The following is a 24772-nucleotide window of genomic DNA, read 5'->3' on the forward strand; positions in this document are numbered from 1 at the left end:
CTATATGCAGAACCTTTCATTTCAATGGGTCCACACAAAAAAACGGAAGTTACTCCGTGTGCACTCTATTCCCGTATGTCTGTATCTCTGTTTTGCAAAAAAAATAGAACATGCCCTATTATTGTTTGCATAACGGACAAGGATAGGACTGTTCTATTATGGGCCAGCTGTTCCCTTCTGCAAAATACAGAATGCACGTCATCCATTTTTTTGCATGAGCCCTAAGTATTCTTCATCTGGATCTAGGTATATTGGGGGAACATACCGTACATATTAAATGGAACAGCAGTTTTCATGAGTCACGACCTCTTCATCCAAACTCCTCCCAAATGGGGTTGAGGTCTGAGGATGGGGGCAGGGGTGACCCCCATAAAGGAAGACACCTCTGAAGGAAGCTTTTGTATTATTTATTTTACATTCTCAATAATTGTGTCAGAGCTGGAGAAGGTCCAGCGGAGGGCAACTAAAGTAATAACTGGAATGGGGCAACTACAGTACCCTGAAAGATTATCAAAATTAGGGTTATTCACTTTAGAAAAAAGACGACTGAGTTGAGATCTAATTAATATGTATAAATATATCAGGGGTCAGTACAGAGATCTATCCCATCATCTATTTATCCCCAGGACTGTGACTGTGACGAAGGGACATCCTCTGCGTCTGGAGGAAAGAAGGTTTGCACACAAACATAGAAGAGGATTCTTTACGGTAAGAGCAGTGAGACTATGGAACTCTCTGCCTGAGGAGGTGGTGATGGTGAGTACAATAAAGGAATTCAAGAGGGGCCTGGATGTATTTCTGGAGCGTAATAATATTACAGGGGCTATGGCTACTAGAGAGGGGTCGTTGATCCAGGGAGTTTTTCTGACTGCATGATTGGAGTCGGGAAGGAATTTTTTATTCCTCTAAAGTGGGGAACATTGGCTTCTACCTCACAGGGTTTTTTTTTTGCATTCCTCTGGATCAACTTGCAGGATAACAGGCCGAACTGGATGGACAAATGTCTTTTTTCGGCCTTATGTACTATATTTCACAAAGATGGCTGCCTCACTTTTGAGCTCACAGTATCCTCGGCACACCAAAAAGCATTGAATTCCAACTATATTAGATTTCCTCAGCAACCTGCATTATGTTTCCCTCTCCGCTTAAAATTAAACCATTTAAGCCAGTACTAAAAAAAAAATTTATATGCAAATTCCCCATTTGTGACGTTTTTTTCTTTCCGCAGGAATCTATGTTGTCGATGGCGAGTACGCCTATTTTACTATTTAAATGCTAACATTGATCTATTCTGCATCTCAAAAGCACAACCCAAACAAGAGCGCAATATACTGCAAGACATCGCACTCTGCTATTCACGCACACCAAACATAACAATAAAACATCATCCTGCCAATTGTTCATTGTTGCCTGGGCCCACATAAACCATTCTCAGCGTGATATCAGAGCCGAACACACATTTCATCTTTATGAAAAGAAACGGCAAGCTAACTGTTGTTCTCCTCGATTAAAAAGGCAAAGTAATTTTCTCGAGTACAATTAAGATCTTTCAGTGGCGACATCAATTACGAGAGTGAGACGTACTTCATATGAGGAAGTTGGTAAAGTTCTGGATTAACAAAGTGCTAGATATAAAGTATGAGTTACGGTAAATAAAAACTCAGCTAATATTATTAAAGGGGTTCTCTCATAAAGGAAACCCCTGTGGATAACTCCTGCTTGGAACCCACCTCTGTTATCTGGTGTGTCCATGCATTACATGGTTGACCATTTATTTGAGTGGCGTCATATCATGCTCCCTGTCCCCTGATCAGTGGGGGTTAAGGGAGCTGTACTCACAACTATTAGATAATGGCCATACCGGGTCCATTATAAAAAGGGGTTGTCTTGATGAGACAACCCCTTTAACAAGTATGTGATGTTTAGGAGTATCTCTGGAGGTTCTCAAACCTGAATATGTAAGAAAATATATAAGGGGGCAGACATTTTTCAGGACTGTCACTAATCCCTTAGAAGAAAGCAAATCTTATCCCCTCCCTTACAACTGCAGATCCATTTTGGACAAGATACTGCAGATTCTAAGGGGGAAATTTATCAAAACTGGTGCAAAGGAAAACTGCCTAACCACCCATAGCAACCGGTCAGATTGATCCTTCCATCCTTCAAAAGGGTTCTGAAAAATGAAATGTGGAATCCAATGTGTTGCTATAGTCAACCAAGCTTTGACGAATTTCCCCTTAAGTTTAGTGCTCCATTAGGAGAGAGTACAGGATGGCCGTTTCAATGCCCAAGAAGTTGGGTTTCAGCCATGCCTGATCCTTGTCTTCTTCTAAACAACCAACGCCCTTATTACTTGCTGAAATTCCTATCTGATATTCAAGTCAGATCTACAGCTGCTGTGTCATGGAGGGCTGGGTATTTTTAATATAAGTTTATATTTATAAAGCGGGTGCGCCGTGTGCCGGAGGGGTCAGCTGGGGAGGAATGGGTAGCGGAAGTGCTTTAAGAGGTTCGAAATGCCATCTGCATGGTTGTCATTGGGAAAGGAGAGGCGAAGGGGTCAGCCGATGGAATTAGAACAGAAAAAAACTGCCAGTATGAGCCTATCTGCACAGCTGACTGCTCCGGGATTGTGAGAGGTGAAAGTATTATGCGGAGGAAAGCTCAGATTTGATCTTTCTGACAATCCTTTTCATTTATTGATTTTTTCCCCATCTCCTGTTCAGTGAGCTGTGAAGTGTGAGAATCCTGAGGAGGAATCGTTAACATCATCAAGTACAAATATGAAACCATATGTGGAAAAATAGAAGGTGACGGAGGACAGGCATCACTAGGCCAACTTGATTCGCCAACATTAATATCAATTCTCCTAAGTTTTAATAGGCTCTTTCGGGAAAATAATAATGATCATTCACTGTTTTACTTCTTATCAGAAACAATGAGGGAGATTTATTATCCCTATGCACTAAAAAAACTAGCACTGCCCTCTGCACTTTAAAAAAATGGGGTATGGCGGGTCATGGCGTGGGCGGGGACATCGGCCACACAGATTTATCATCATTTAAGCCAGTTTACTGGCAAAAATGATGACTAAAGTCTACGCCAGTTACAAGTTACATAAATAAATCCAGCGGCGCAGGGGATATCAAGAGCGATGTTGCAAACGCTGGTTTTGATAAGTCTTCCCCATACAGTTGTAGCTTCCACGTAGGTAAGTAGGATCTGTTAATGATTATGTAGACACTAAAATGCCATTTTACAGTTAAGATATAAGGCTGAATGTTTAAAGGGGTATTACCATCTTATAAAGTGATGTGATATCGCTAGGATAGGTCATAACCTCATAATTGGTAGAGATCTGAACTCTGGGATTTCCATTCCTTAGGGCAGATTTATCATACATTTTGTGTAAGTGCACTTGAAAAAGTCAAAAATGTGCAGTCTGCAACATTTTCATGTCACAAAAGTGGCATAGATTTATGATAAATCTGCCCTTATATCTTTTACTGATCTTCAGTTACAGGCTGTTTAACACTCCACAGCTGAATTCACAAGAATATTGCACGTTAGAGCTGAAATCTCCCAAGAATATACTATTAGGTGATGGGAGGGTTAGTTCTTCCTAGAGGAGATCACTGTACAGTGCCTGGAGTAAAAACTACACATCCCTTTGTCGCTAGGGAGAATACATCTTGTTAAAATGAGCTTATATACTGCCATAACCCACTTTATATGGAATGGTAGGTGCCCAAGATGTTAGGTTAGCGGTCTGTGCCCGCCGCTACCATGCGCCCGGCGTCCTCTGCAAGCTGCAGTATCTATTGTTCCAGTCTCAGCTCCCTAAGGGCATGCGCGCACACACCTGTGTCCTCTTAAAGGGCCAGTGTATCCATTTGCGAATTCCTCCTCAATCCAGTGGCCTGGGATATTGTTGGCATTCTCTTCAGGCTGAGGGTGCTTGAGCTTCAAGGTTCCATGTGACCAACAAAGTGTTGGAAGAGTTCGTGCTTCTTTTACCTCTTGTGATTTACCATCGTTATCCTGCCTGTGTTCCCATCTGTGTTCCTGCCGTGTACCCATCCAGCTTGTGTGCTCCTGACCTCAGAGTTCATGTTTAAGTTCTCCTAGCTTGTCTCCCTGTCTATGCTACAGTCTTGGTTACTGCCTGCCTTGTTCCTGCATCCACCGCTACCCGCCTGCATGCTCTCATAGTGTCTCTTGTTGAGCGGTGCCAAATAGCTGCAGTTCCAGTATCAGGTACTGTCCAGACTGCTCCTGCAATTGTGGTGTGGATTCCCTGCATCCCAGCCATCCGACAAAGGTTCCTACAGTCAAGTTTTGACAAAAAACCTCCTTAATCAGTATAAGTGACTGTTCAGACTGTACCTGTGTTTTCGGTGCCTAGAGCTTCTAGTGCTTGCACCAGTGTCACTGACCTCAGAGGTAGCGGTCTGGTTGCTCCCCTGCAGTGCAGATCCCTGTACACGGGTTAAAGGGTGAATACCAGGGGAACGCTGGAATAATGCCCTTACGTTTTAGCCCAAAGCCAAACCAGTTAGGTGGCACAATGGGTCCACACTCGCTGATCCGTAAAACAAGAATAGGTTTCAAAAAACTCATGGTCACTAGCCAAAATGGAAAGGGTGAATCTCCCACACATCAGGTGTATAATTTGTCTTGTTTATTAAGGCACATCATTGACTGAATCTGTAAATCTAGCCATTACTCTGATTACGACTTGGAGGAGGGTTTCTGTCCCCCCTGGGACCCATCTACACTACTTCATACTAGACTAATAGCTTTGCCCTTCAAATTTAGGTTTTCCATACTTTTTCGCTACACGTGGGCTGCCTGGAAGGCTCTGCGGCAAATGTTTCACGTGTCCTAGCTAGTCTCTGAGTATCTCTCATTGTAGTGTCATCCTGAATTTGACCAGGGAAGGACTAACAAACAGTTTTGTGAGTGAAGGGATACACAAATTCTTACAGTCCAGCACATGTTGCATAATTTGGACCCTAGATGGCTAAGCTGTCAGGAAGTAATAGACAAATATAACTTGAGCTGTTTATTACAGTATTCAATACTCTGGGGTGTGGAAGTTTCTGTATGACTGCCTTGCTGATGTTTGTAAGCAGGTTGTTCAGAATAAACTAACCAAAATAATCATGTGGGGGTCAGGACCTCAATCTGTTTCCTTTTTGTATTACCAGGTTAGGGGAGCGTTGGACGATCAGTGCTTTAAATCCTAGGTTAAGCTCTTGAATGATCAGGACGCAGAGAATAAGATTTTGAAGGGGTGGATGGCAGTGAGGAGGTCAGTTATCAACGATACATTGCATGACACACAGTTCCGGATCATGCACATGGCTATTTATTCCGGATCATGCACATGGCTATTTATTCTTTTTATTTACCCCCTGCTCCAGGTAGACCAGAGAGGTTACCAGCTGTCCGAAGTGTCAAATATCTCACAAAGATTAGTTTCACGGATTGTGGACTTGTGCACATTCACAGAACTTGTGGACACAGATAGAACAAGTGATTAAAGATATCTGGGGTATGAATATTCCTTTGTAGCCTATGACTTATTTGTTTCATTATTGGGAGGAGGTAGGGAGTGATGGAAAGCTGAAAAAAAATTTGCAAGTTCTTTCCCACTCATTTGCTTGGTAACCAAGCGTTGTTTGTTACAGCATTGGTTGCAATCTACTGTACCATCTGGGGATGCAGTCCTGGACCAGGTGAAGAGTCTAATGATCTTGGAGCGCACAAAGAGAAGCAGGCTCCTAGAGTCTTTAGTAAAAGGCGGTGCTTTATTGTTAAATTTCTGACCGATGCAGAAATAGCAGATGTACTAAAGCCATTCACGTTGACCAAGTGGTATTTGAACGGAACGTTGTGCCAACTCCAGCTCAGCTCTGTATCTAAGAATTCATAACTTGTACATGGGCTTGTCTTAAGGTGCCCCTCTGTTTCCCTCGCTCATATTCGGCGTTATCATATGGATTTTTGCTCCGATGGATGTGTCTTTTGCTATCCTTTCACAATGAGACTTTTAGTGATGAATATCTCTCTTTTTAGGACCCTTTCTTCTTTAGTTATTTGTACTGTTTGTTAAATGTTGTACATTTTATTGTACATGGTATTGTTTTTTCATGACAAAATGAATAAAGAATAAAAAAAATAAAAAAAATACACATCCTAGAATGAAAAACCACAAGCAACCTCTGTGACTACTATGGAATGCTGGGAGACTTTACATTCCTTGGTAGTCACAGAGACGGTGGTTTACATTCTAGGAAGTGTATCCTTTACACCCGGCTGTTGAATAATCTATATGAAGAGCTAACTCTCCATCGTATAATAAAAGTTTATAATGCAGTACATTATAACATTGGCACACACAAGCTCATTTTACAGTGCATTCACCTATAGTTTCTAGACAGTATGAGCCATCAATACTATTTTGTAAAAAACAGAGCCCATCTAAGGCTACTTTCACATCTGTGGCATGGAGATCCCACAAGCCGCCTTATCTGGCAGCGGTTTATGTCCGGCCGCATCCGGCAGTGCTGGACCCGGAGAATTCCGGCACTACTGTTCTCTGCCAGAACAGCCTGCCGCAATCTATGCCTTAGATGTTAAAGTAGCCTAAAAACAATGATTAGTTACAGCAAGAAGCCAGTTAGCTCACAATTGACTCTTTGGAAAGATATTGGGACAGATTTGGTGCCAAGCTCCCTCTGCTGAACAGAGGAACCCCTTTTGGACCCTCCCTATCTTTGCATGATCATAATCACCCTAACATAATGAGGGTAGCCATCTTATCAGCTTACTATTAGGTGCTGGTGACAACATTATCATTGTCCAGTAAAGTCACTCCTTCCCATGTAATCATGCAATATTACAAGGAGAGAATTCACACTAGATCCAAAACTAAAACTGGTGAACTTGCCTTTCTCACAATGGCCTCCTGAAAATCCTCTCTGGCAGATGCACTCAAAGCTTTCTTTCTGGGGTGAGCAAAGTCCTCCATTCTGGCAAGGGTTTGGTTTCTGGGTACAGGGATGACCACGGTAAGGAGAGATTTCAATGGCATTGTGAATGTTCTCCTCCCTCAGTACAGGAAGACCCTTAATGGAGATCTACAAAAAGCAAACATGGTGAAGCAGACATTCTTTGCTAGACTTTACCTTTTTTCCCCTTTGCTGTACATGCATCTGTTTTACAGCTATTGAGAACACATAAAATGATAAAACTGAATTTGTATCAGTTTTATAATAGACATAGAATAAATAAAGTGGCTAATTCATGTTTCATAATCTATTACACATTTAGAAGACAATATCATAGAAAGCCACACTGAACCAACCAAACACAAGTACATAAAAACCCCATGCAAATTTTAAGTTGGTGAATTTTAGCTGTGCCAAGCACCGAGCCACTGGCATGATGACATCATCAGTATGAATTGCATCATCAGTGCATCCACTGATTCTTACCTTCTGGATGGCCCCTTCAAAGCTGGTAGATATGGCTGCAGCTCGAGCCAATTTGCTAAAATCGGGTGATCCACCCACATAGAGGGACTCTTTCAGGTTTAGAGCAGTGTGCGGTGCCTAGTAGAAAGATGAAAGAGAGGTATCACAAAGGGTGTACGTACTCATGATCTTTATTACACTGAGCAAAAATATAAACGCAACACTTTCGGTTTTGCTCCCATTTTGCATGAGCTGAACTCAAAGATCTGAAATATTTTCTACATACACAAAAGACCCATTACTCTCAAATATTGTTCACAAATCTGTCTAAATCTGTGTTAGTGAGCACTTCTCCTTTGCCGAGATAATCCATCCCACCTCACAGGTGTGGCATATCAAGGTGCTGATTAGACAGCATGAATATTGCAGATGAGCTTCCCTGAGACGGTTTCTGACAGTTTGTGCAGAAATTCTTTGGTTATGCAAACCGATTGTTGCTGCGGCTGTCCGGGTGGCTGGTCTCAGAACTGTCATGGTCTTACCTTCTTGCTGTTCTCCTTCGTTTGACAAGTGCTGGCGGCCATCTTGGTTTCTGGGTTTCTTGTAGCCTTCCACCCTGCGGCTCCTCCTTCCCACTGGGAGGAGCTGGATGCCTAGCTCATATATATAGGAGGTCTGTGGCTTCGGTTCCTTGCTTGGTCCTCCTGTGTTCACATGCTTCTAAGACTGCTGCTGCTTCTGGTTCCTGATCCTGGCTTCGTCTGACTACCCTGCTGGTTCCTGATCCTGGCTTCGTCTGACTACCCTGCTGGTTCCTGATCCTGGCTTCGTCTGACTACCCTGCTGGTTCCTGATCCTGGCTTCGTCTGACTACCCTGCTGGTTCCTGATCCTGGATTCGGCTGACTACCCTTCTGGTTCCTGATCTCTGGCCTCTCAAAGACTCTGCTTCGGTTTCACCATTCGTTTGGACTTTTGCTTTACAGCTTTATTTTCAATAAAGCCTTCTTATTTTCACTTATCTCTTGTTGTACGTCTGGTTCATGGTTCCGTGACATTAGGACCAAGCCATGAGTTCTGACGGTACAGGGCCATCCTCGCTACCCATGCTGGTTGCCAGACTTGATCAGCAGGATCACCTGTTGGGTCGGTTCGCTGTGGCGTTGCAAACCCTGCTTGAACGCACGGCTCATTTCGCTCCCGTTGCCGAAGGGTCGGTTGTCGCTCCTACTGCCGCTCCGGTTGTTGCGCCAGAGTCTATCCCGACACCTGTTGTTGCGCCTGCGGTGTTTCGGGGTATGACCGGTTCTGCCCCTCTTCCACAGCGCTTTGGGGGAGAGCCAACTCAGTGCCGAGGTTTCCTTAACCAGGTGGGCATTTATTTCGAGTTGCTGCCACATGCCTTTCCTACTGAGAGATCAAAGGTGGGCTTCTTGATCTCGCTGCTCTCGGACAAGGCCTTGGCCTGGGCCAGCCCTTTATGGGAGAACAACAATCCGGTGGTTGCCGAGTTTTCCGGTTTTGTTGCTTCTCTTCGGAAGGTATTCGATGTGCCGGCTCGTGCTGCCTCTGCTGCGAAGCTCCTTATGTCCATCAGACAGGGTTCACGATCCGTAGCTGAATACGCCATTGAGTTTCGTACCCTGGCAGCAGAGGTGGGCTGGAATAATGAGGCTCTGGTCGCTGCTTTCTCTCATGGTCTCTCGGATGCCTTGAAGGATGAGGTTGCAGCTAAGGACCTACCAGTGGAGCTCGAGTCTCTTATTTCTTTCCTGATTTTAATTGACACCAGACTCAGGGAGAGACCTTCCTTTAAGGAGAGCCTGCGGAGGTCTTCTAACAGATTGGCGCCTACGTTTGCTGTCCCACCCGTGCCTCCCTCTCCTCCCACGCCTCCTGGGGATGACTTGTCTGGGGGTGAACCCATGCAGCTGGGGTTTGCTCGCCTGTCCGAGGGGGAGAGGGTACTCCGGAGACGCGAGGGTCGATGCATGTACTGTGGTCTCGGTGGGCATTTTCGGTTGGCATGTCCGAACCGTCCGGGAAACGCTCGCACCTGAGATCCTGTCGGGGGCAGATCTTGGGTGGAGTCTCCTCGTCCCCGGTTTCCCGTGTTGACAAACCACTGATCACTGTTGTCCTCTCCTGGGTCGGGGGCTCGGTGACGACCCAGGCGTTGGTGGACTCTGGTGCTGGTGGTTTGTTCATTGATGGTGTGTTCGCTGCCGCCAATTCCATTCCTCTGCAGGCTCGAGGTTCCCCACTGGCTCTTGAGGCGATAGACGGCAGACCCCTTCTGTCGTCACACGTGACTCATGAGACCCTTCCAGTGGGGATAGCCATTGGTGCCGTTCACAGAGAGTCGGTCTGCCTCCAGGTTATTTCGTCTCCACACTACTCGGTGGTCTTGGGCTACCCCTGGCTCCAGAAGCATAATCCGACTTTCGATTGGAGATCGGCCGAGATCCTCTCGTGGTCACCGCAGTGTGGGGCTAGTTGCATCCATGGGTCTGTCAAGTTGCTGTGTACTTCCTCGGACTCTCTGTTGCCTCCTGAATACGAGGAGTACCGGGATGTATTCGATAAGGTGCGCGCGGTTGCCCTACCTCCGCACCGCCCATACGATTGTGCCATAGAGTTACAACCTGGTGCCGTTCCTCCTCGTGGCAAAGTCTATCCACTGTCGGTAGCGGAGAATGAGGCCATGGAGGAGTACGTGAGGGAGGCGCTTTCACGCGGACACATTCGCAAATCCTCGTCCCCGGCAGGGGCTGGATTTTTCTTTGTGAAAAAGAAGGGCGGTGAGTTGAGGCCTTGCATCGATTACAGGGGTCTCAATCGCATCACGATCAAGAACGCTTACCCGATACCCTTGATTTCCGAGCTGTTCGATCGCCTTAAAGGGGCCACGGTCTTTACCAAACTCGACCTGAGGGCGGCATATAACCTGGTATGGATCAAGGCGGGCGATGAGTGGAAGACCGCGTTTAACACCAGGACCGGTCATTATGAATCCTTGGTTATGCCCTTTGGGTTGTGCAATGCGCCCGCAGTCTTTCAGGAATTCATCAACGATGTTTTCCGTGACCTGTTGCAGCAGTGTGTGGTGGTCTATTTGGATGACATCTTGGTATATTCTGAATCCATGGAGGCCCACATTCTGGATGTCAGACGAGTGTTGCAACGGTTACGAGAGAACAAGCTGTTCGGTAAGCTTGAGAAATGCGAATTTCACCGATCCCAGGTAACCTTCTTAGGTTACATCATTTCCGCTGAGGGGTTCTCCATGGATCCTGAGAAGGTTTCGGCTGTCTTACAGTGGCCCCAGCCCAGTGGTCTTCGTTCCCTGCAGCGCTTTTTGGGCTTCGCCAATTATTATCGGAAGTTCATCAGGGACTTTTCCATGCTGGCCAAGCCTCTCACGGATCTGACCAGGAAGGGCAGTAATTCCCAGGTCTGGCCGCTCGAGGCCATCCGAGCTTTTGAGGCCCTAAAGTCCGCTTTTGTGTCGGCTCCGATTCTGTCGCATCCCAACCCTGGGTTGCCCTTTGTCCTCGAGGTGGACGCGTCTGAGACGGGAGTAGGCGCCCTTCTGTCTCAGCGTAGAACACCAGAGGGTCCTCTGCTTCCTTGTGGGTTTTACTCCCGGAAACTGTCTTCCGCGCGCGGAGTGCAACTATCAGATTGGTGACAGGGAGTTATTGGCCATCGTGCAGGCCCTTAAAGAATGGAGGCACTTGCTCGAGGGTTCGGTGGTTCCGGTTCTCATCCTGACGGACCATAAGAATCTGACCTACCTTTCTGAGGCCAAGAGATTGACACCACGTCAGGCCAGATGGGCTCTGTTCTTGTCACGTTTTAATTACGTGGTCTCCTACCTACCCGGTTCCAAGAACATCAGGGCGGATGCCCTATCACGGCAGTACTCCGAGCTGTCCAGGGAGGAGTCGATTCCGACTTCGGTCATACCTCCGAATCAGATCCTGGCCGCCATTCGCACCAGCCTGACCTCTCCCCTGGGTGAGCAGATTTTGGCGGCTCAATCTGGTGCTCCCTCTGGGAGACCCAACGGCAGATGTTTTGTGCCTGAGGAGTTGCGCACTCGGTTGTTGCGAACCTACCATAACTCCAAGACCGCGGGGCATCCTGGAAAGAATCAGCTGTCCTGGGCTGTTTCACGTCTGTTCTGGTGGCCTTCCCTACGTTCCGACATCGCCGCATATGTAGCGGCATGCTCCGTTTGTGCCCAGAGTAAGTCCCTTCGGCACCTTCCGTTGGGCCTTCTGCAACCCATAGCCACCGGGGAGCGCCCATGGTCACACCTGGGGATGGATTTCATTGTGGACCTCCCTGCATCCCGAGGCCATACGGTCATTCTCATGATTGTGGATCGGTTTTCCAAAATGTGCCACTGTGTTCCTCTCAAGAAGTTACCCTCTGCACAAGAGTTGGCCACGATTTTTGCCAGGGAGGTCTTCCGGTTGCACGGTTTGCCCAAGGAGATTGTGTCGGATCGGGGGAGTCAGTTTGTGTCCAGGTTCTGGCGCGCCTTTTGCTCCCAGTTGGGGATTCATCTCTCCTTCTCCTCGGCCTACCACCCTCAGTCCAATGGGGCCGCAGAACGATCCAATCAGGCCTTGGAGCAATTCCTTCGTTGCTATGTCTCCGATCACCAAGACAATTGGGTTGACCTTCTGCCTTGGGCTGAGTTTGCCAGGAACACGGCGGTGAACTCTTCCTCTGGGACGTCTCCCTTCATGGCCAATTATGGGTTCCAACCTGCCGTGTTACCGGAGGTATTCTCTCCCCAGGATATTCCGGCTGTGGAGGATCACCTTTCCGTCCTACGTGCTTCTTGGGTACAGATCCAGAAGTCCCTTGAGGCCTCTGCGCAGCGCCAGAGACTCCAGGCTGATCGCAGACGAGCGCCTGCTCCTTCCTACCAGGTCGGAGACCGTGTATGGTTGTCCACCCGCAACCTCAACCTTCGAGTGCCCACTCCCAAGCTGGCGCCTCGCTTTGTTGGTCCCTTCCGAGTGCTTCGCAGGGTAAACCCGGTAGCCTATGCCCTTGCGCTTCCTCCTGGCATGCGGATCTCTAACGTGTTTCATGTCTCTCTGTTGAAGCCACTGGTGTGTAATCGTTTCACTTCCTCGGTTCCTCGGCCTCGTCCGGTCCGAGTGGGCAATCATGAGGAGTATGAGGTGAGCAATATCCTGGACTCACGCCTGGTCCGCGGTCGGGTGCAGTTTTTGGTCCATTGGCGTGGTTATGGTCCAGAGGAGCGTTCCTGGGTTCCCTCCGCAGATGTCCATGCTCCTGCCTTGCTCCGAGCCTTCCACGCACGCTTCCCTCAGAAACCGTTTTTTGCTCCGCGGAGGAGGGGCCCTTGAGGGGGAGGTACTGTCATGGTCTTACCTTCTTGCTGTTCTCCTTCGTTTGACATGTGCTGGTGGCCATCTTGGTTTCTGGGTTTCTTGTAGCCTTCCACCCTGCGGCTCCTCCTTCCCACTGGGAGGAGCTGGATGCCTAGCTCATATATATAGGAGGTCTGTGGCTTCGGTTCCTTGCTTGGTCCTCCTGTGTTCACATGCTTCTAAGACTGCTGCTGCTTCTGGTTCCTGATCCTGGCTTCGTCTGACTACCCTGCTGATTCCTGATCCTGGCTTCGTCTGACTACCCTGCTGGTTCCTGATCCTGGCTTCGTCTGACTACCCTGCTGGTTCCTGATCCTGGCTTCGTCTGACTACCCTGCTGGTTCCTGATCCTGGATTCGCCTGACTACCCTTCTGGTTCCTGATCTCTGGCCTCTCAAAGACTCTGCTTCGGTTTCACCATTCGTTTGGACTTTTGCTTTACAGCTTTATTTTCAATAAAGCCTTCTTATTTTCACTTATCTCTTGTTGTACGTCTAGTTCATGGTTCCGTGACAAGAACATTCTGGATGTGGAGGTCCTGGGCTGGTGTGGTTACACGTGGTCTGCGGTTGTGAGGCCAGTTGGCTGTACTGCCAAATTCTCTGAAACGCCTTTGGAGACGGCTTATGGTGGAGAAATTAACATTCATTGCACAGGCAACAGCTCTGGTAGACATTCCTGCAGTCAGCATGCCAATTGCATGCTCCCTCAAACGTTGCGACATCTGGGCATTGTGCTGTGCGATCAAACTGCACATTTCAGAGTGGTTCTTTTATTGTGGGCAGTCTAAGACACACCTGTGCAATATTCATGCTGTCTAATCAGCACTTTTATATGCCACACCTGTGAGGTGGGATGGATTATCTCGGCAAAGGAGAAGTGCTCACTAACACAGATTTAGACAGATTTGTGAACAATATTTGGGATTAATGGGTCTTTTGTGTATGTAGAAAATGTTTCAGCTCTTTGAGTTCAGCTCATGCAAAATGGGAGCAAAACCAAAAGTGTTGTGTTTATATTTTTGCTCAGTGTATTAATGATGACTAATGAGATGCTCTCAACCACTAATGTTCTATATCTGTGGAAAAATGCCAGATCTGGAATTTCAAGGAACCATCACCCAACTTATACTATTTTTTCTTCCTTCCAGAAATCCTTCTATTCTCCTGCCTGCTAACCGGCTTTTTAACATCAGCTATCAGCATGCCAGAGGGCACTCTGATCTCGCTGTATCCCAGGATATAATGGAAGCAGAGAGTTCAATGTATTTATAATGTATACCTGCAGAGCCCTATGAAGCTATGAAACTGTTCTATGCAATTTTGCCCTGAGGAGACAATCGAGAAAAGGTAGCATTCTTCGACACATTTTGATGTTTCTAGGGCGCCCTCTGCTGGTTATGTGTAGAGTGCGGCATTGAAAAGCATAAAAGTCAAACAGATCCACAAAACTCTGTGTCCTACCCCCGAACTAACCCCACAAGATCACCTTCACTAAGATAATTCTCTCTGCTACGCATGCCCTTCACATCCCACTAGTGCAGACGTGTACTTGTGAAGCTCTTTTGTGCCACGAAATAAGCTGCTATTCCCTAAATAACACAGACCCTGAACCCTCCCATTGATTAAAGGTCTACGTTAATTAGTACTTGATGCTCACGGGAGTTATGAGATGGATGGCTGTAAATTATCGGAAAATGCTCAGTACGATGAAAGAAATTGAAAAGGAGAAAAAAAATACATTAAAGGAGGAGAGAGAAAGAGAGAGACACCAAAGCCGGGACGTAATCTAGTCTAAGGGTGATTAACTGGAATGGAGGGTTCACATGGGATATGGGATGAAACACATGTGCTTATCTTTACCTTACGGGATTTCTGAAATCCAGAGAGTGCAACAATAGCAAAAGACAAAGAGAAGAGGAGAAAGGGGAGAAAAGAAGTCATCAGTGGGTTGTAAAAGCTTTAGCGTGCAGGGCGGCTGACGTCATCCATCCACAATTCAAAGTTTTTTTTAGCAAGCTTTAAAAAATAGCTAGTGTAGAGCGGCGGTCCCCACAGAGCACGGAGTGGCAATTAAAGCATCAGTCCGTGCTAGCAGCCAGAGACAACTGCTTAACTCAAGCAATGCAGCCGGCTTTCTCTTAATTGTATGGCCTTGTGCCAATCGCTACTTGCAATTCTGTTTGGTGATTTGACATCAATTACAATGCTCTTTTTATACATTGTGATGTATTTACTGGAAACGTCCTGCCTTCCCATAGATCACTGTCGCTTCAATGAGATGAGGAGCTGTGCACGGTGCTGACATGATACGCCGCAGAGGAAAGGCTCTTTGTCGGTGCATGTCAATGTGAATAGATTGGAAAGCTCGATATAATGGGATAGATCAGGGTTTCATAGACTCTCCCTGTATAATAAACATAGAAACAGAGAATGCTGCGCTGCTGGGAATGTCCAGCAGTCTTCTTAATTACCTTCACGCGTTGCAGAGTTTGTTGCCGAAAATTCAGTTCCATTCACCTGGGGATTGCAGAAATCTATGTGCTTGCTGCCCCCACTGAAATAAATGGAACTGATTTCAGTTGCGGAAAAATCAGCAACAAAATCTGCAGCGTGTTCTGCTCACATTTGCATCATGGGGTTTTCATCAGGGTTAGGCCTCATGCACACAACCGTATGTGTTTTGCAGTCGAAATCAGCGGATCCACAAAACATGGATACCGCCCATGTGTGTCCTGCACTTTCCTATCCCTATTGGAGAAATGCCTAGTCCCGTCCTCAAAATGGACAAAAATAGGAAATGTTTGTCTTCTGTTTTGTTTTATTTTTTCGGGACGAATGCGGATACCGATTATATCTATGTGATGTTTGCATTTTTTGCAGCCCCATAGAAATGTATGGGTCTGCGTGCGATCTGCAAAAAATGCTGATTGCCCGCGGACCCAACGTACGGTCATGTGCATGAGGCAAGAAGTGCAGCCTGCAATAAAAATACTAGAACCCCAAGAGAGATCTTACAGACCTTATTATAAGTCACTGGGGTAGCCATCACAACTTCATTACAACATGTGACACCAGTATGAACAGAGCCTTGCATACTTATGTATTTCTCACCAAATCTGGTTATGACAAGAAGTGATATGATTGTAAGTGGAAACAAATGGCAGGGGCCATATAAATCCCTATTCTAAGCATTCTTCCTTGAAATAAAAAATAAAAACTGAATAAATTAAGTTGTCCTCATATGTCAAAAAGTAGTGCACCAATAACTATAAAAACGGTGCCCACTCTCTGTGCCTCCTGTGGAGTATGTGCATGCACATAGGATATGAGGCGGTTGTTATGCAGCCATATCTGTCCATATGTCTTGCATGTCCTGTATCCGTGTGTATGTCTATATGTCTGTGTTTGCTGTGGTGTGATGAAACACATCTGAGATACAGTACAGACCAAAAGTTTGGACACACCTTCTCATTCAAAGAGTTTTCTTTATTTTCATGACTATGAAGGCATCAAAACTATGAATTAACACATGTGGAATTATATACATAACAAACAAGTGTGAAACAACTGAAAATATGTCATATTCTAGGTTCTTCAAAGTAGCCACCTTTTGCTTTGATTACTGCTTTGCACACTCTTGGCATTCTCTTGATGAGCTTCAAGAGGTAGTCCCCTGAAATGGTTTTCACTTCACAGGTGTGCCCTGTCAGGTTTAATAAGTGGGATTTCTTGCCTTTATAAATGGGGTTGGGACCATCAGTTGCGTTGAGGAGAAGTCAGGTGGATACACAGCCGATAGTCCTACTGAATAGACTGTTAGAATTGGTATTATGGCAAGAAAAAAGCAGCTAAGTAAAGAAAAACGAGTGGCCATCATTACTTTAAGAAATGAAGGTCAGTCAGTCAGCCGAAAAATTTGGAAAACTTTGAAAGTAAGGGCTATTTGACCATGAAGGAGAGTGATGAGGTGCTGCGCCAGATGACCTGGCCTCCACAGTCACCGGACCTGAACCTAATCGAGATGGTTTGGGGTGAGCTGGACCGCAGAGTGAAGGCAAAAGGGCCAACAAGTGCTAAGCATCTCTGGGAACTCCTTCAAGACTGTTGGAAGACCCTTTCAGGGGACTACCTCTTGAAGCTCATCAAGAGAATGTCAAGAGTGTGCAAAGCAGTAATCAAAGCAAAAGGTGGCTACTTTGAAGAACCTAGAATATGACATATTTTCAGTTGTTTCACACTTGTTTGTTATGTATATAATTCCACATGTGTTAATTCATAGTTTTGATGCCTTCATAGTCATGAAAATAAAGAAAACTCTTTGAATGAGAAGGTGTGTCCAAACTTTTGGTCTGTACTGTACATCCACCAGGGTTTTAGCTTCCGGTGAGAAATTCCAGATACAAGTTTCTGAAACTTTCTGAATTTAACAAGGACCTGAAACCTCTCCTGACATGTCTGTTTTGGCAACTACTTGGCATCCCACTTGTAATAACCATCCTGAAAAATCTTTTCTTATGACTGTATGTTGTACCATTCCTCAATTATTACTTTTAGAAGCTATGAATGAATTGCTAGCAGTTTGCAATAAAGGTCCAGATGGGTGTTACCAGTTAGAGGTGTGTCCCTGCACAGTCTGACATTATTCAGTCATTGTTGCCAGTGTCAGACTGTGCAGGGACACCCCCCCCCCCCCAACTGGTAACAGATTAAAAGCATCACCACTCTACACCTAAGGCTAGCTTCACATCTGCATATTTAATTCTGGCAGGCTGTTTAGTCACAGAATAGCCTGCCGGAATGAACAGAATCTGGCACTGCCGGTCGCAAATGGAATGTCCATCGGCCCCATTAAAGTATAATGGTGTCAGTCCGACAGACATTCTGTTCTCATGCACTGACAGGCGAAGAGCCCGTCGGACACAAGCTGCTGCATGCTGCGGTCTGCGTCCAGACGATCCTCCAATTGCCTGGCGGAGAAGGCTACCGGAACACTGCTACCATGTAACAATCCAAGGTGCTCTGCAATCACAGCACTAGAGCATTGTAGAAGGATTTACAGCCCTCACCACTTCCAAAAAAACGGCCTATTTATTTAGGTAGTGTGCTAGACACACATGGCACTCAGATGCTGATGTTATGGACACCTCTGAATGCACTTTTTCCTTCTACATATTTTAGACTTAAACATTTTTCTTGTAAGTCTTTAATAAAAAGTTTGACCCATTTGTCCTCTGCAGCCTACAACTTCTCACATTTAATGCTGGCTGCTTTTCTGTTTCACAGTAAAATCCATCACAGGAGCCTTCAGATGGCTCTGCCTGTAAGGCCCACCTCGCATACATCAGTTGTGCCCGGCCAGTTGTTTTAGGCCGGGAGCTGGACACAACTAATGCATGTGCACAGGTCTGGTGTCTACAGACTGATAGCGCCAGACAGAAAAACACAGCATGCAGCATTTTTCTGTCCGACGCTATTTGACATCTGGTGCCATAAGTGATGTACTAGAGGTTTGTTAACTATCCTACAGAAACCTGAGGGATCAGTTCTGGCTTCAGTCACGCCAGAGGGGAACTAAACTGGATTGCTAGATATATGTAAAGGGGTCCAACTCTTTTAAGCTAAATTCTTAATTAAATTAATATGATTTCAGCTTAAATAAGTATTTATGAGCTCTTACAGGGAAAAGGATGGGAGAATGAGCCGTCACCAAGCTCCTCTAACAGATGTCTATGTGGAGGAGAAAGAGCAGCCGTCATTGTATGTGAAAAGATATGAGCTGCACAGGACGATTGCCTGAAATCTTTTAATAAAACCTTTTGGAAAAATGTTTTTTTTTTTTGCCCAAAATAAATACAATGCAATAATAAAAATGCATCCAGCTGTGTACATAGCCTCTAAAGGGGTTATCCAATATCATAAATTGCCCGCCCATGTGCCGGGCCCTTCACAGGGAATATACTTATCCCGCTACCTGCGCCGCTCCTAGGGAAGGGAGCAGCCAATGGCAGGCGGGGACGAGTCTCCCTAGCTTCACCCGCGATGCTAGGGAGGCTCGTCCCCGCCTGCCATTGGCTGCTCCCCCCCCTACACCAGATGTCTTCATCGGCGCACGGGGAGAAGCAGCAGCGGCGGTGCGGGGACTAGGAGCGGCGCAGGGAGCAGGGTAAGTATATCACCTGTGAGGGGCCCGGCATATGGGGGGGGGGGGCAGTTTATGATATTGGATAACCCCTTTAAGCCACAGGAATAAGGCGTTTTAATGGAGGTGATGAGCAGCGCAAATTATTCATCATTAATACTTCGATTTATCTAGATCAAGAAACCATATTTTAGTCTGAATATTTAGTATCTATGCTCTGTCATGTCTGTTACTTCTTTGTATTGTGTTCTGTACTCTTCCTTGTTACAGTTACCATCTATTTGTGTCTCCAACATGCATGGATAGATAAATAGATAGAAATAGATATACAGATATACAGTATATACTATATTATGTAATGATTCTCACGTAAACAGTTTACTATATATATATATATATATATAAAATTGCAATTTTTTATATAAATAGTACCATTTTAACAACAGCAGGAATCAGTATAACAATCTCAGTGTTATAACACAAACATAATTTGGAGGAGATTTATCAAACTGGTGTAAAGTAGAACTGGCTTAGTTTCCCATAGCAACCAATCAGATTCCCCTTTTCATTTTCCAAAGGAGCTGTGAAAAATGAAAGGTGGAATCTGATTGGTTGCTAAGGGATAACTAAGCCAGTTCTACTTTACACCAGTTTGATAAATCTCCCCCATAGTTATTACTAGGAAGATTCTTATATGTATTGCTCATGACTGTGGCTTCCTGTCCCATATAATAAGTAATCCGTCGGCGAGTGCCTGACACCCGGGGTGGACCCCCCCCCCCCCCCCCCTAAGCACGCCACTGGATGTATATAATGCAGATACTGGTAAAATGCATTACATAATTCATTGCAGTCTCAATGGCACCTGTTTACACATTTGCAGCACCTCTCACATTTCAACCCTAGATCCCTATGACACACTCAGGCTTCTGCTGAGACATGTTGCATTGACACACAGGTTGGGAATCTCCTGGGTAGGGGAATGATGGCGCAAAATTAGCACAGAGATTTGTGAGTTTTAAGAATCCTGTTTCCTTGGTAATAAATACATACAGTAGATCCACCTTAATGGAGAATTTACAAGAGATTAAAGCCTCTTTAGAGTGATCTGTAAGTGTGAAAACAATGTTAAATTTATGTTCTGAAGTACAAGCAGTCATTGTAATGTCGCCATGATAATACTTCTCATTTTGAGCTCTGGCAGCTTGGTTTTATCGGAGGCAAATATGGATCCAACTTTAAAGGGAACCTGTCATCAGATTCATTTTGCCTGAACCACGGACAGCATGAAATCCTGACATGGTCCCTCATGATAGAGAGCTATGGTTTCCCCTGAATGCTGCAGCAGAGAGAAGAGTCCACTGTCCATCCACTCCCCGCCATTCTCAGCTTCATTCTCACATATTGGGAGAGACCTGTCAATCAAGAGAGAAGCTGCACAATGGCTCTACGTTCATTACTCTGTACACAGAAGCCATGGATTAGCCTAACAGAATTGAAATAGGGATAATCTACATATGGATCCACTAGCACATCTGTGGCAGAAATCAGGCATGTGTGAATATAGCCTAATACTTCTCTGTGATGGTGTCAGGTGATTGCTTTATAGAAAGAAGTAAAGGCGCCTTCTTCCCATCCTAAATGTTAGTAGGCCTCTTCTCTTACCGGTGACTCTCCTGTGACCTGTTCCCTGTTATTGATACGCATCAAGCCTTTCCTGCCGCTGCGCTCCAGAGTAACGCTAATCCAGGTGTCGAGGGGAATTTTTTCTTTGCTCCTAAAATTCAGAAAAGGAATATGGATATTAAATTTCATTATCTGCAGTCTTGACATTACAGAAATGACTCATTTTCTATTTGTTTTTTAACTGGGTTGCAACATTTCCTTCTGTATACTCATGTAACACTGTAAGTATGTGGTGGGTACGCTGAGCACTGTGTTTCCATAACATCAATATGCACTGCTAAGGCTTCGTTCACATCACCGCTCCGTTTAGGAGCAGGAGAACGGAAAGGACGGAGAAGGCACATAACTGAGCCAAACGGAGCCCTTAGGGGAGTGTTGTGAGGCAGTGGGTTCATCCAACATACATCGACTGTGTATGGCAAGCTTTAGGCTTCGGTCACATCACCGTTCAGCCTTTCTGTTCTCCTGCTCCGTTTAGGAGCAGGAGAATGGAAAGGACGGAGAAGGCACATAACTGAGCCAAACGGAGCCTAAGGACCCCATAGACTATAATGGGGTCCGTTATCTTTCCACTCAGAAGATGATTTTGAAGCGGAGACAAAAGTCCTGCATGCACAACTTTTGTCTCCGCTCCAAAATCATCTTCTGAGCGGAAAGATAACTGACCCCATTATAGTCTATGGGGTCCTTAGGCTCCGTTTGGCTCAGTTATGTGCCTTCTCCGTCCTTTCCATTCTCCTGCTCCTAAACGGAGCAGGAGAACGGAAAGGCTGAACGGTGATGTGACCGAAGCCTAAAGCTTGCCATACACAGTCGATGTATGTTGGATGAACCCACTGCCTCACAACACTCCCCTGATGGCTGTCGGAAGAGAGAAGTACAGTGACCTGTTACTGCTAAAGGGTTAATACCAGGTTCACTGCTACTATTACGATTCATTATTAAAGTGAATATGATCTATGCACTGTGTGAACCTATGTCTGTAGGCAGGAAACTGGAAGTCTTAGGGTTATGGGCTGTTCCCTTTTCCCCCTGGCTAGCAATAGTAAGTTCTTAACAAGCCAAGCTAGAGAAAGGACTTGTTTTGGGGCGCATTGTCAAAAAGTCCCTGAACTCTTCTCCAGGAAAACTCCATTTCTGAGAGTGGAAAGCAGCCAGAAAGAGCAACACTGTTGAAAACTACCTCTGACAGAAAAAAGCATTGACATTTTGCGGATGGTTGAGAACCATGTTTGGACTGAGTGAGTAAAGGTAACACACGTTTATGGTTTTGGGCTTTACTGCCCATGGTCTAGGTTTATTGCTTCTGGTGCACACCACATTTCTGAGATAGACTGGCCATCCAATCTCAGACTGTAGACTGAGCTTTGCAGATAAATTTGCCTGAGGTCATTTGGGAAGATTGCTGTTTATTTTAGAGTGACAGACTCACTCAGGTAGGATTACTACCATCATTGCATTTTGGGAAAAAGCCTACTCTGTGAAATACTTCAGAACTGTAACTACTGCATGTATTTGTACAGTCGTGGCCAAAAGTTTTGAGAATGACACAAATATTAGTTTTCACAAAGTTTGCTGCTAAACTGCTTTTAGATCTTTGTTTCAGTTGTTTCTGTGATGTAGTGAAATATAATTACACGCACTTCATACGTTTCAAAGGCTTTTATGGACAATTACATGACATTTATGCAAAGAGTCAGTATTTGCAGTGTTGGCCCTTCTTTTTCAGGACCTCTGCAATTCGACTGGGCATGCTCTCAATCAACTTCTGGGCCAATTCCTGACTGAAAGCAACCCATTCTTTCATAATCACTTCTTGGAGTTTGTCAGAATTAGTGGGTTTTTGTTTGTCCACCCGCCTCTTGAGGATTGACCACAAGTTCTGAATGGGATTAAGATCTGGGGAGTTTCCAGGCCATGGACCCAAAATGTCAACGTTTTGGTCCCCGAGCCACTTAGTAATCACTTTTGCCTTATGGCACGGTGCTGCATCGTGCTGGAAAATGCATTGTTCTTCACCAAACTGTTGTTGGATTGTTGGAAGAAGTTGCTGTTGGAGGGTGTTTTGGTACCATTCTTTATTCATGGCTGTGTTTTTGGGCAAAATTGTGAGTGAGCCCACTCCCTTGGATGAGAAGCAACCCCACACATGAATGGTCTCAGGATGCTTTACTGTTGGCATGACACAGGACTGATGGTAGCGCTCACCTTTTCTTCTCCGGACAAGCCTTTTTCCAGATGCCCCAAACAATCGGAAAGAGGCTTCATCGGAGAATATGACTTTGCCCCAGTCCTCAGTAGTCCATTCACCATACTTTCTGCAGAAGATCAATCTGTCCCTGATGTTTTTTTTGGAGAGAAGAGGCTTCTTTGCTGCCCTTCTTGACACCAGGCGATCTTCCAAAAGTCTTCGCCTCACTGTGCGTGCAGATGCGCTCACACCTGCCTGCTGCCATTCCTGAGCAAGCTCTGCAGTGGTGGCCCTCCGATCCCGCAGCTGAATCCTCTTTAGGAGACGATCCTGGCGCTTGCTGTACTTTCTTGGATGCCCTGAAGCCTTCTTAACAAGAATTGAACCTCTTTCCTTGAAGTTCTTGATGATCCTATAAATTGTTGATTGAGGTGCAATCTTAGTAGCCACAATATCCTTGCCTGTGAAGCCATTTTTATGCAAGGCAATGATGGCTGCACGCGTTTCTTTGCAGGTCACCATGGTTAACAATGGAAGAACAATGATTTCAAGCATCACCCTCCTTTTAACATGTCAAGTCTGCCATTTTAACCCAATCAGCCTGACATAATGATCTCCAGCCTTGTGCTCGTAAAACATTCTCACCTGAGTTAACAAGACGATTACTGAAATGATCTCAGCAGGTCCTTTAATGACAGCAATGAAATGCAGTGGAAAGGTTTTTTTGGGATTAAGTTAATTTTCATGGCAAAGAAGGACTATGCAATTCATCTGATCACTCTTCATAACATTCTGGAGTATATGCAAATTTCTATTATAAAAACTTAAGCAGCAACTTTTCCAATTTCCAATATTTATGTAATTCTCAAAATTTTGGCCACGACTGTACTGTAAGTCCTATAATCTATTCAGTAAAGAAGAGCCTTTATTTTGCTATAATCAAGCTGGCCTGGTCTGTGGCCTCTACACCCGATCATTATCTTCCTCCTCTTGTTCTCATGCCTTGCACCCAACTGCTCAATGACATTAAGGGGGCCCCAGCTACCACCAGGCAAGAGACCCAACCAGTCAGGGGTGTGTCCTTGTCTTTTGTGTATGGCAGTCTAAGGGTCACTTTACACAAGATGACTTAGCAGGCAGTTATTGGGAACAGTACATACCCATTAATTGTCTGCTTGTCAGAGGTGGTGAAGTCTACATGCAGCAATCACGTCCATTGAATGGGGATGAGCAAGCACTAGAGAGATCGCTCGTGCCCAAAGAGAATCATTATTTCCAGGCAGCACTTCACTGTTTAGACAGGAAGATCTGCTGCCCAGAAACAATGATGTAGGTGACCGCATCAGCAATGCTTTCATCTGATTGTTCATCATATCATTGGCGGCACCGTTACACAGGGCAAATATTCCTATGAATAACGTTCCTAGTAATGGTCCTTCCCTATAATTGCCCTGATTATCAGCCCATGTAAACTGTTTGTGTAATGTAGTCTATTGTGATCTGTTGTGGAATAAGTTATTTTGAAGATAGGGAACCTATGAATAGAGCACCATCTGTGGCAAATAAAAGAAAGAGTGGAAAACAAACCACAAAACATTTCAATAGCAAATTAATTTACCATATAATATGTGTTTTACTAGGATTTATATTAAGTTTCCAGCTTATAATGACTACACACATTCATCCTGTCTAAGGTTCCCCTGTGGATAAGATAATTATAGTACAAAGTATAGAATATTATATTTAGTATATATATTATGTCATCTCCCTGCATTCACCAACTTACTACTAATTTCATTTAAAACTTTTAAACCCATCACCTCTGTTTTTAGCTCTTGAATTGTCCATAAAATCATT

At 45.2% G+C, this 24772-nt stretch overlaps 1 protein-coding gene across 3 annotated transcripts in view; it reads right to left on the reverse strand.

The window, feature by feature from the left end:
* The window catches only part of AGRN (agrin), a 524915-nt gene that overhangs the window by 19377 nt on the left and 480766 nt on the right, over window positions 1-24772 (reverse strand). For all 3 annotated transcript variants that reach the window (XM_040427048.1, XM_040427040.1, XM_040427053.1), the window contains 3 exons: window positions 20704-20815; window positions 7503-7619; window positions 6956-7145 (listed from right to left, as the gene is read on the reverse strand). In XM_040427048.1, the coding sequence (XP_040282982.1) occupies window positions 6956-7145; window positions 7503-7619; window positions 20704-20815 (419 nt within the window). The remainder of the gene's footprint in view (window positions 1-6955; window positions 7146-7502; window positions 7620-20703; window positions 20816-24772) is intronic.

The sequence above is a fragment of the Bufo bufo genome, chromosome 1 (genome assembly GCF_905171765.1).
Source record: "Bufo bufo chromosome 1, aBufBuf1.1, whole genome shotgun sequence".
NCBI classification, from domain to species: domain Eukaryota; kingdom Metazoa; phylum Chordata; class Amphibia; order Anura; family Bufonidae; genus Bufo; species Bufo bufo.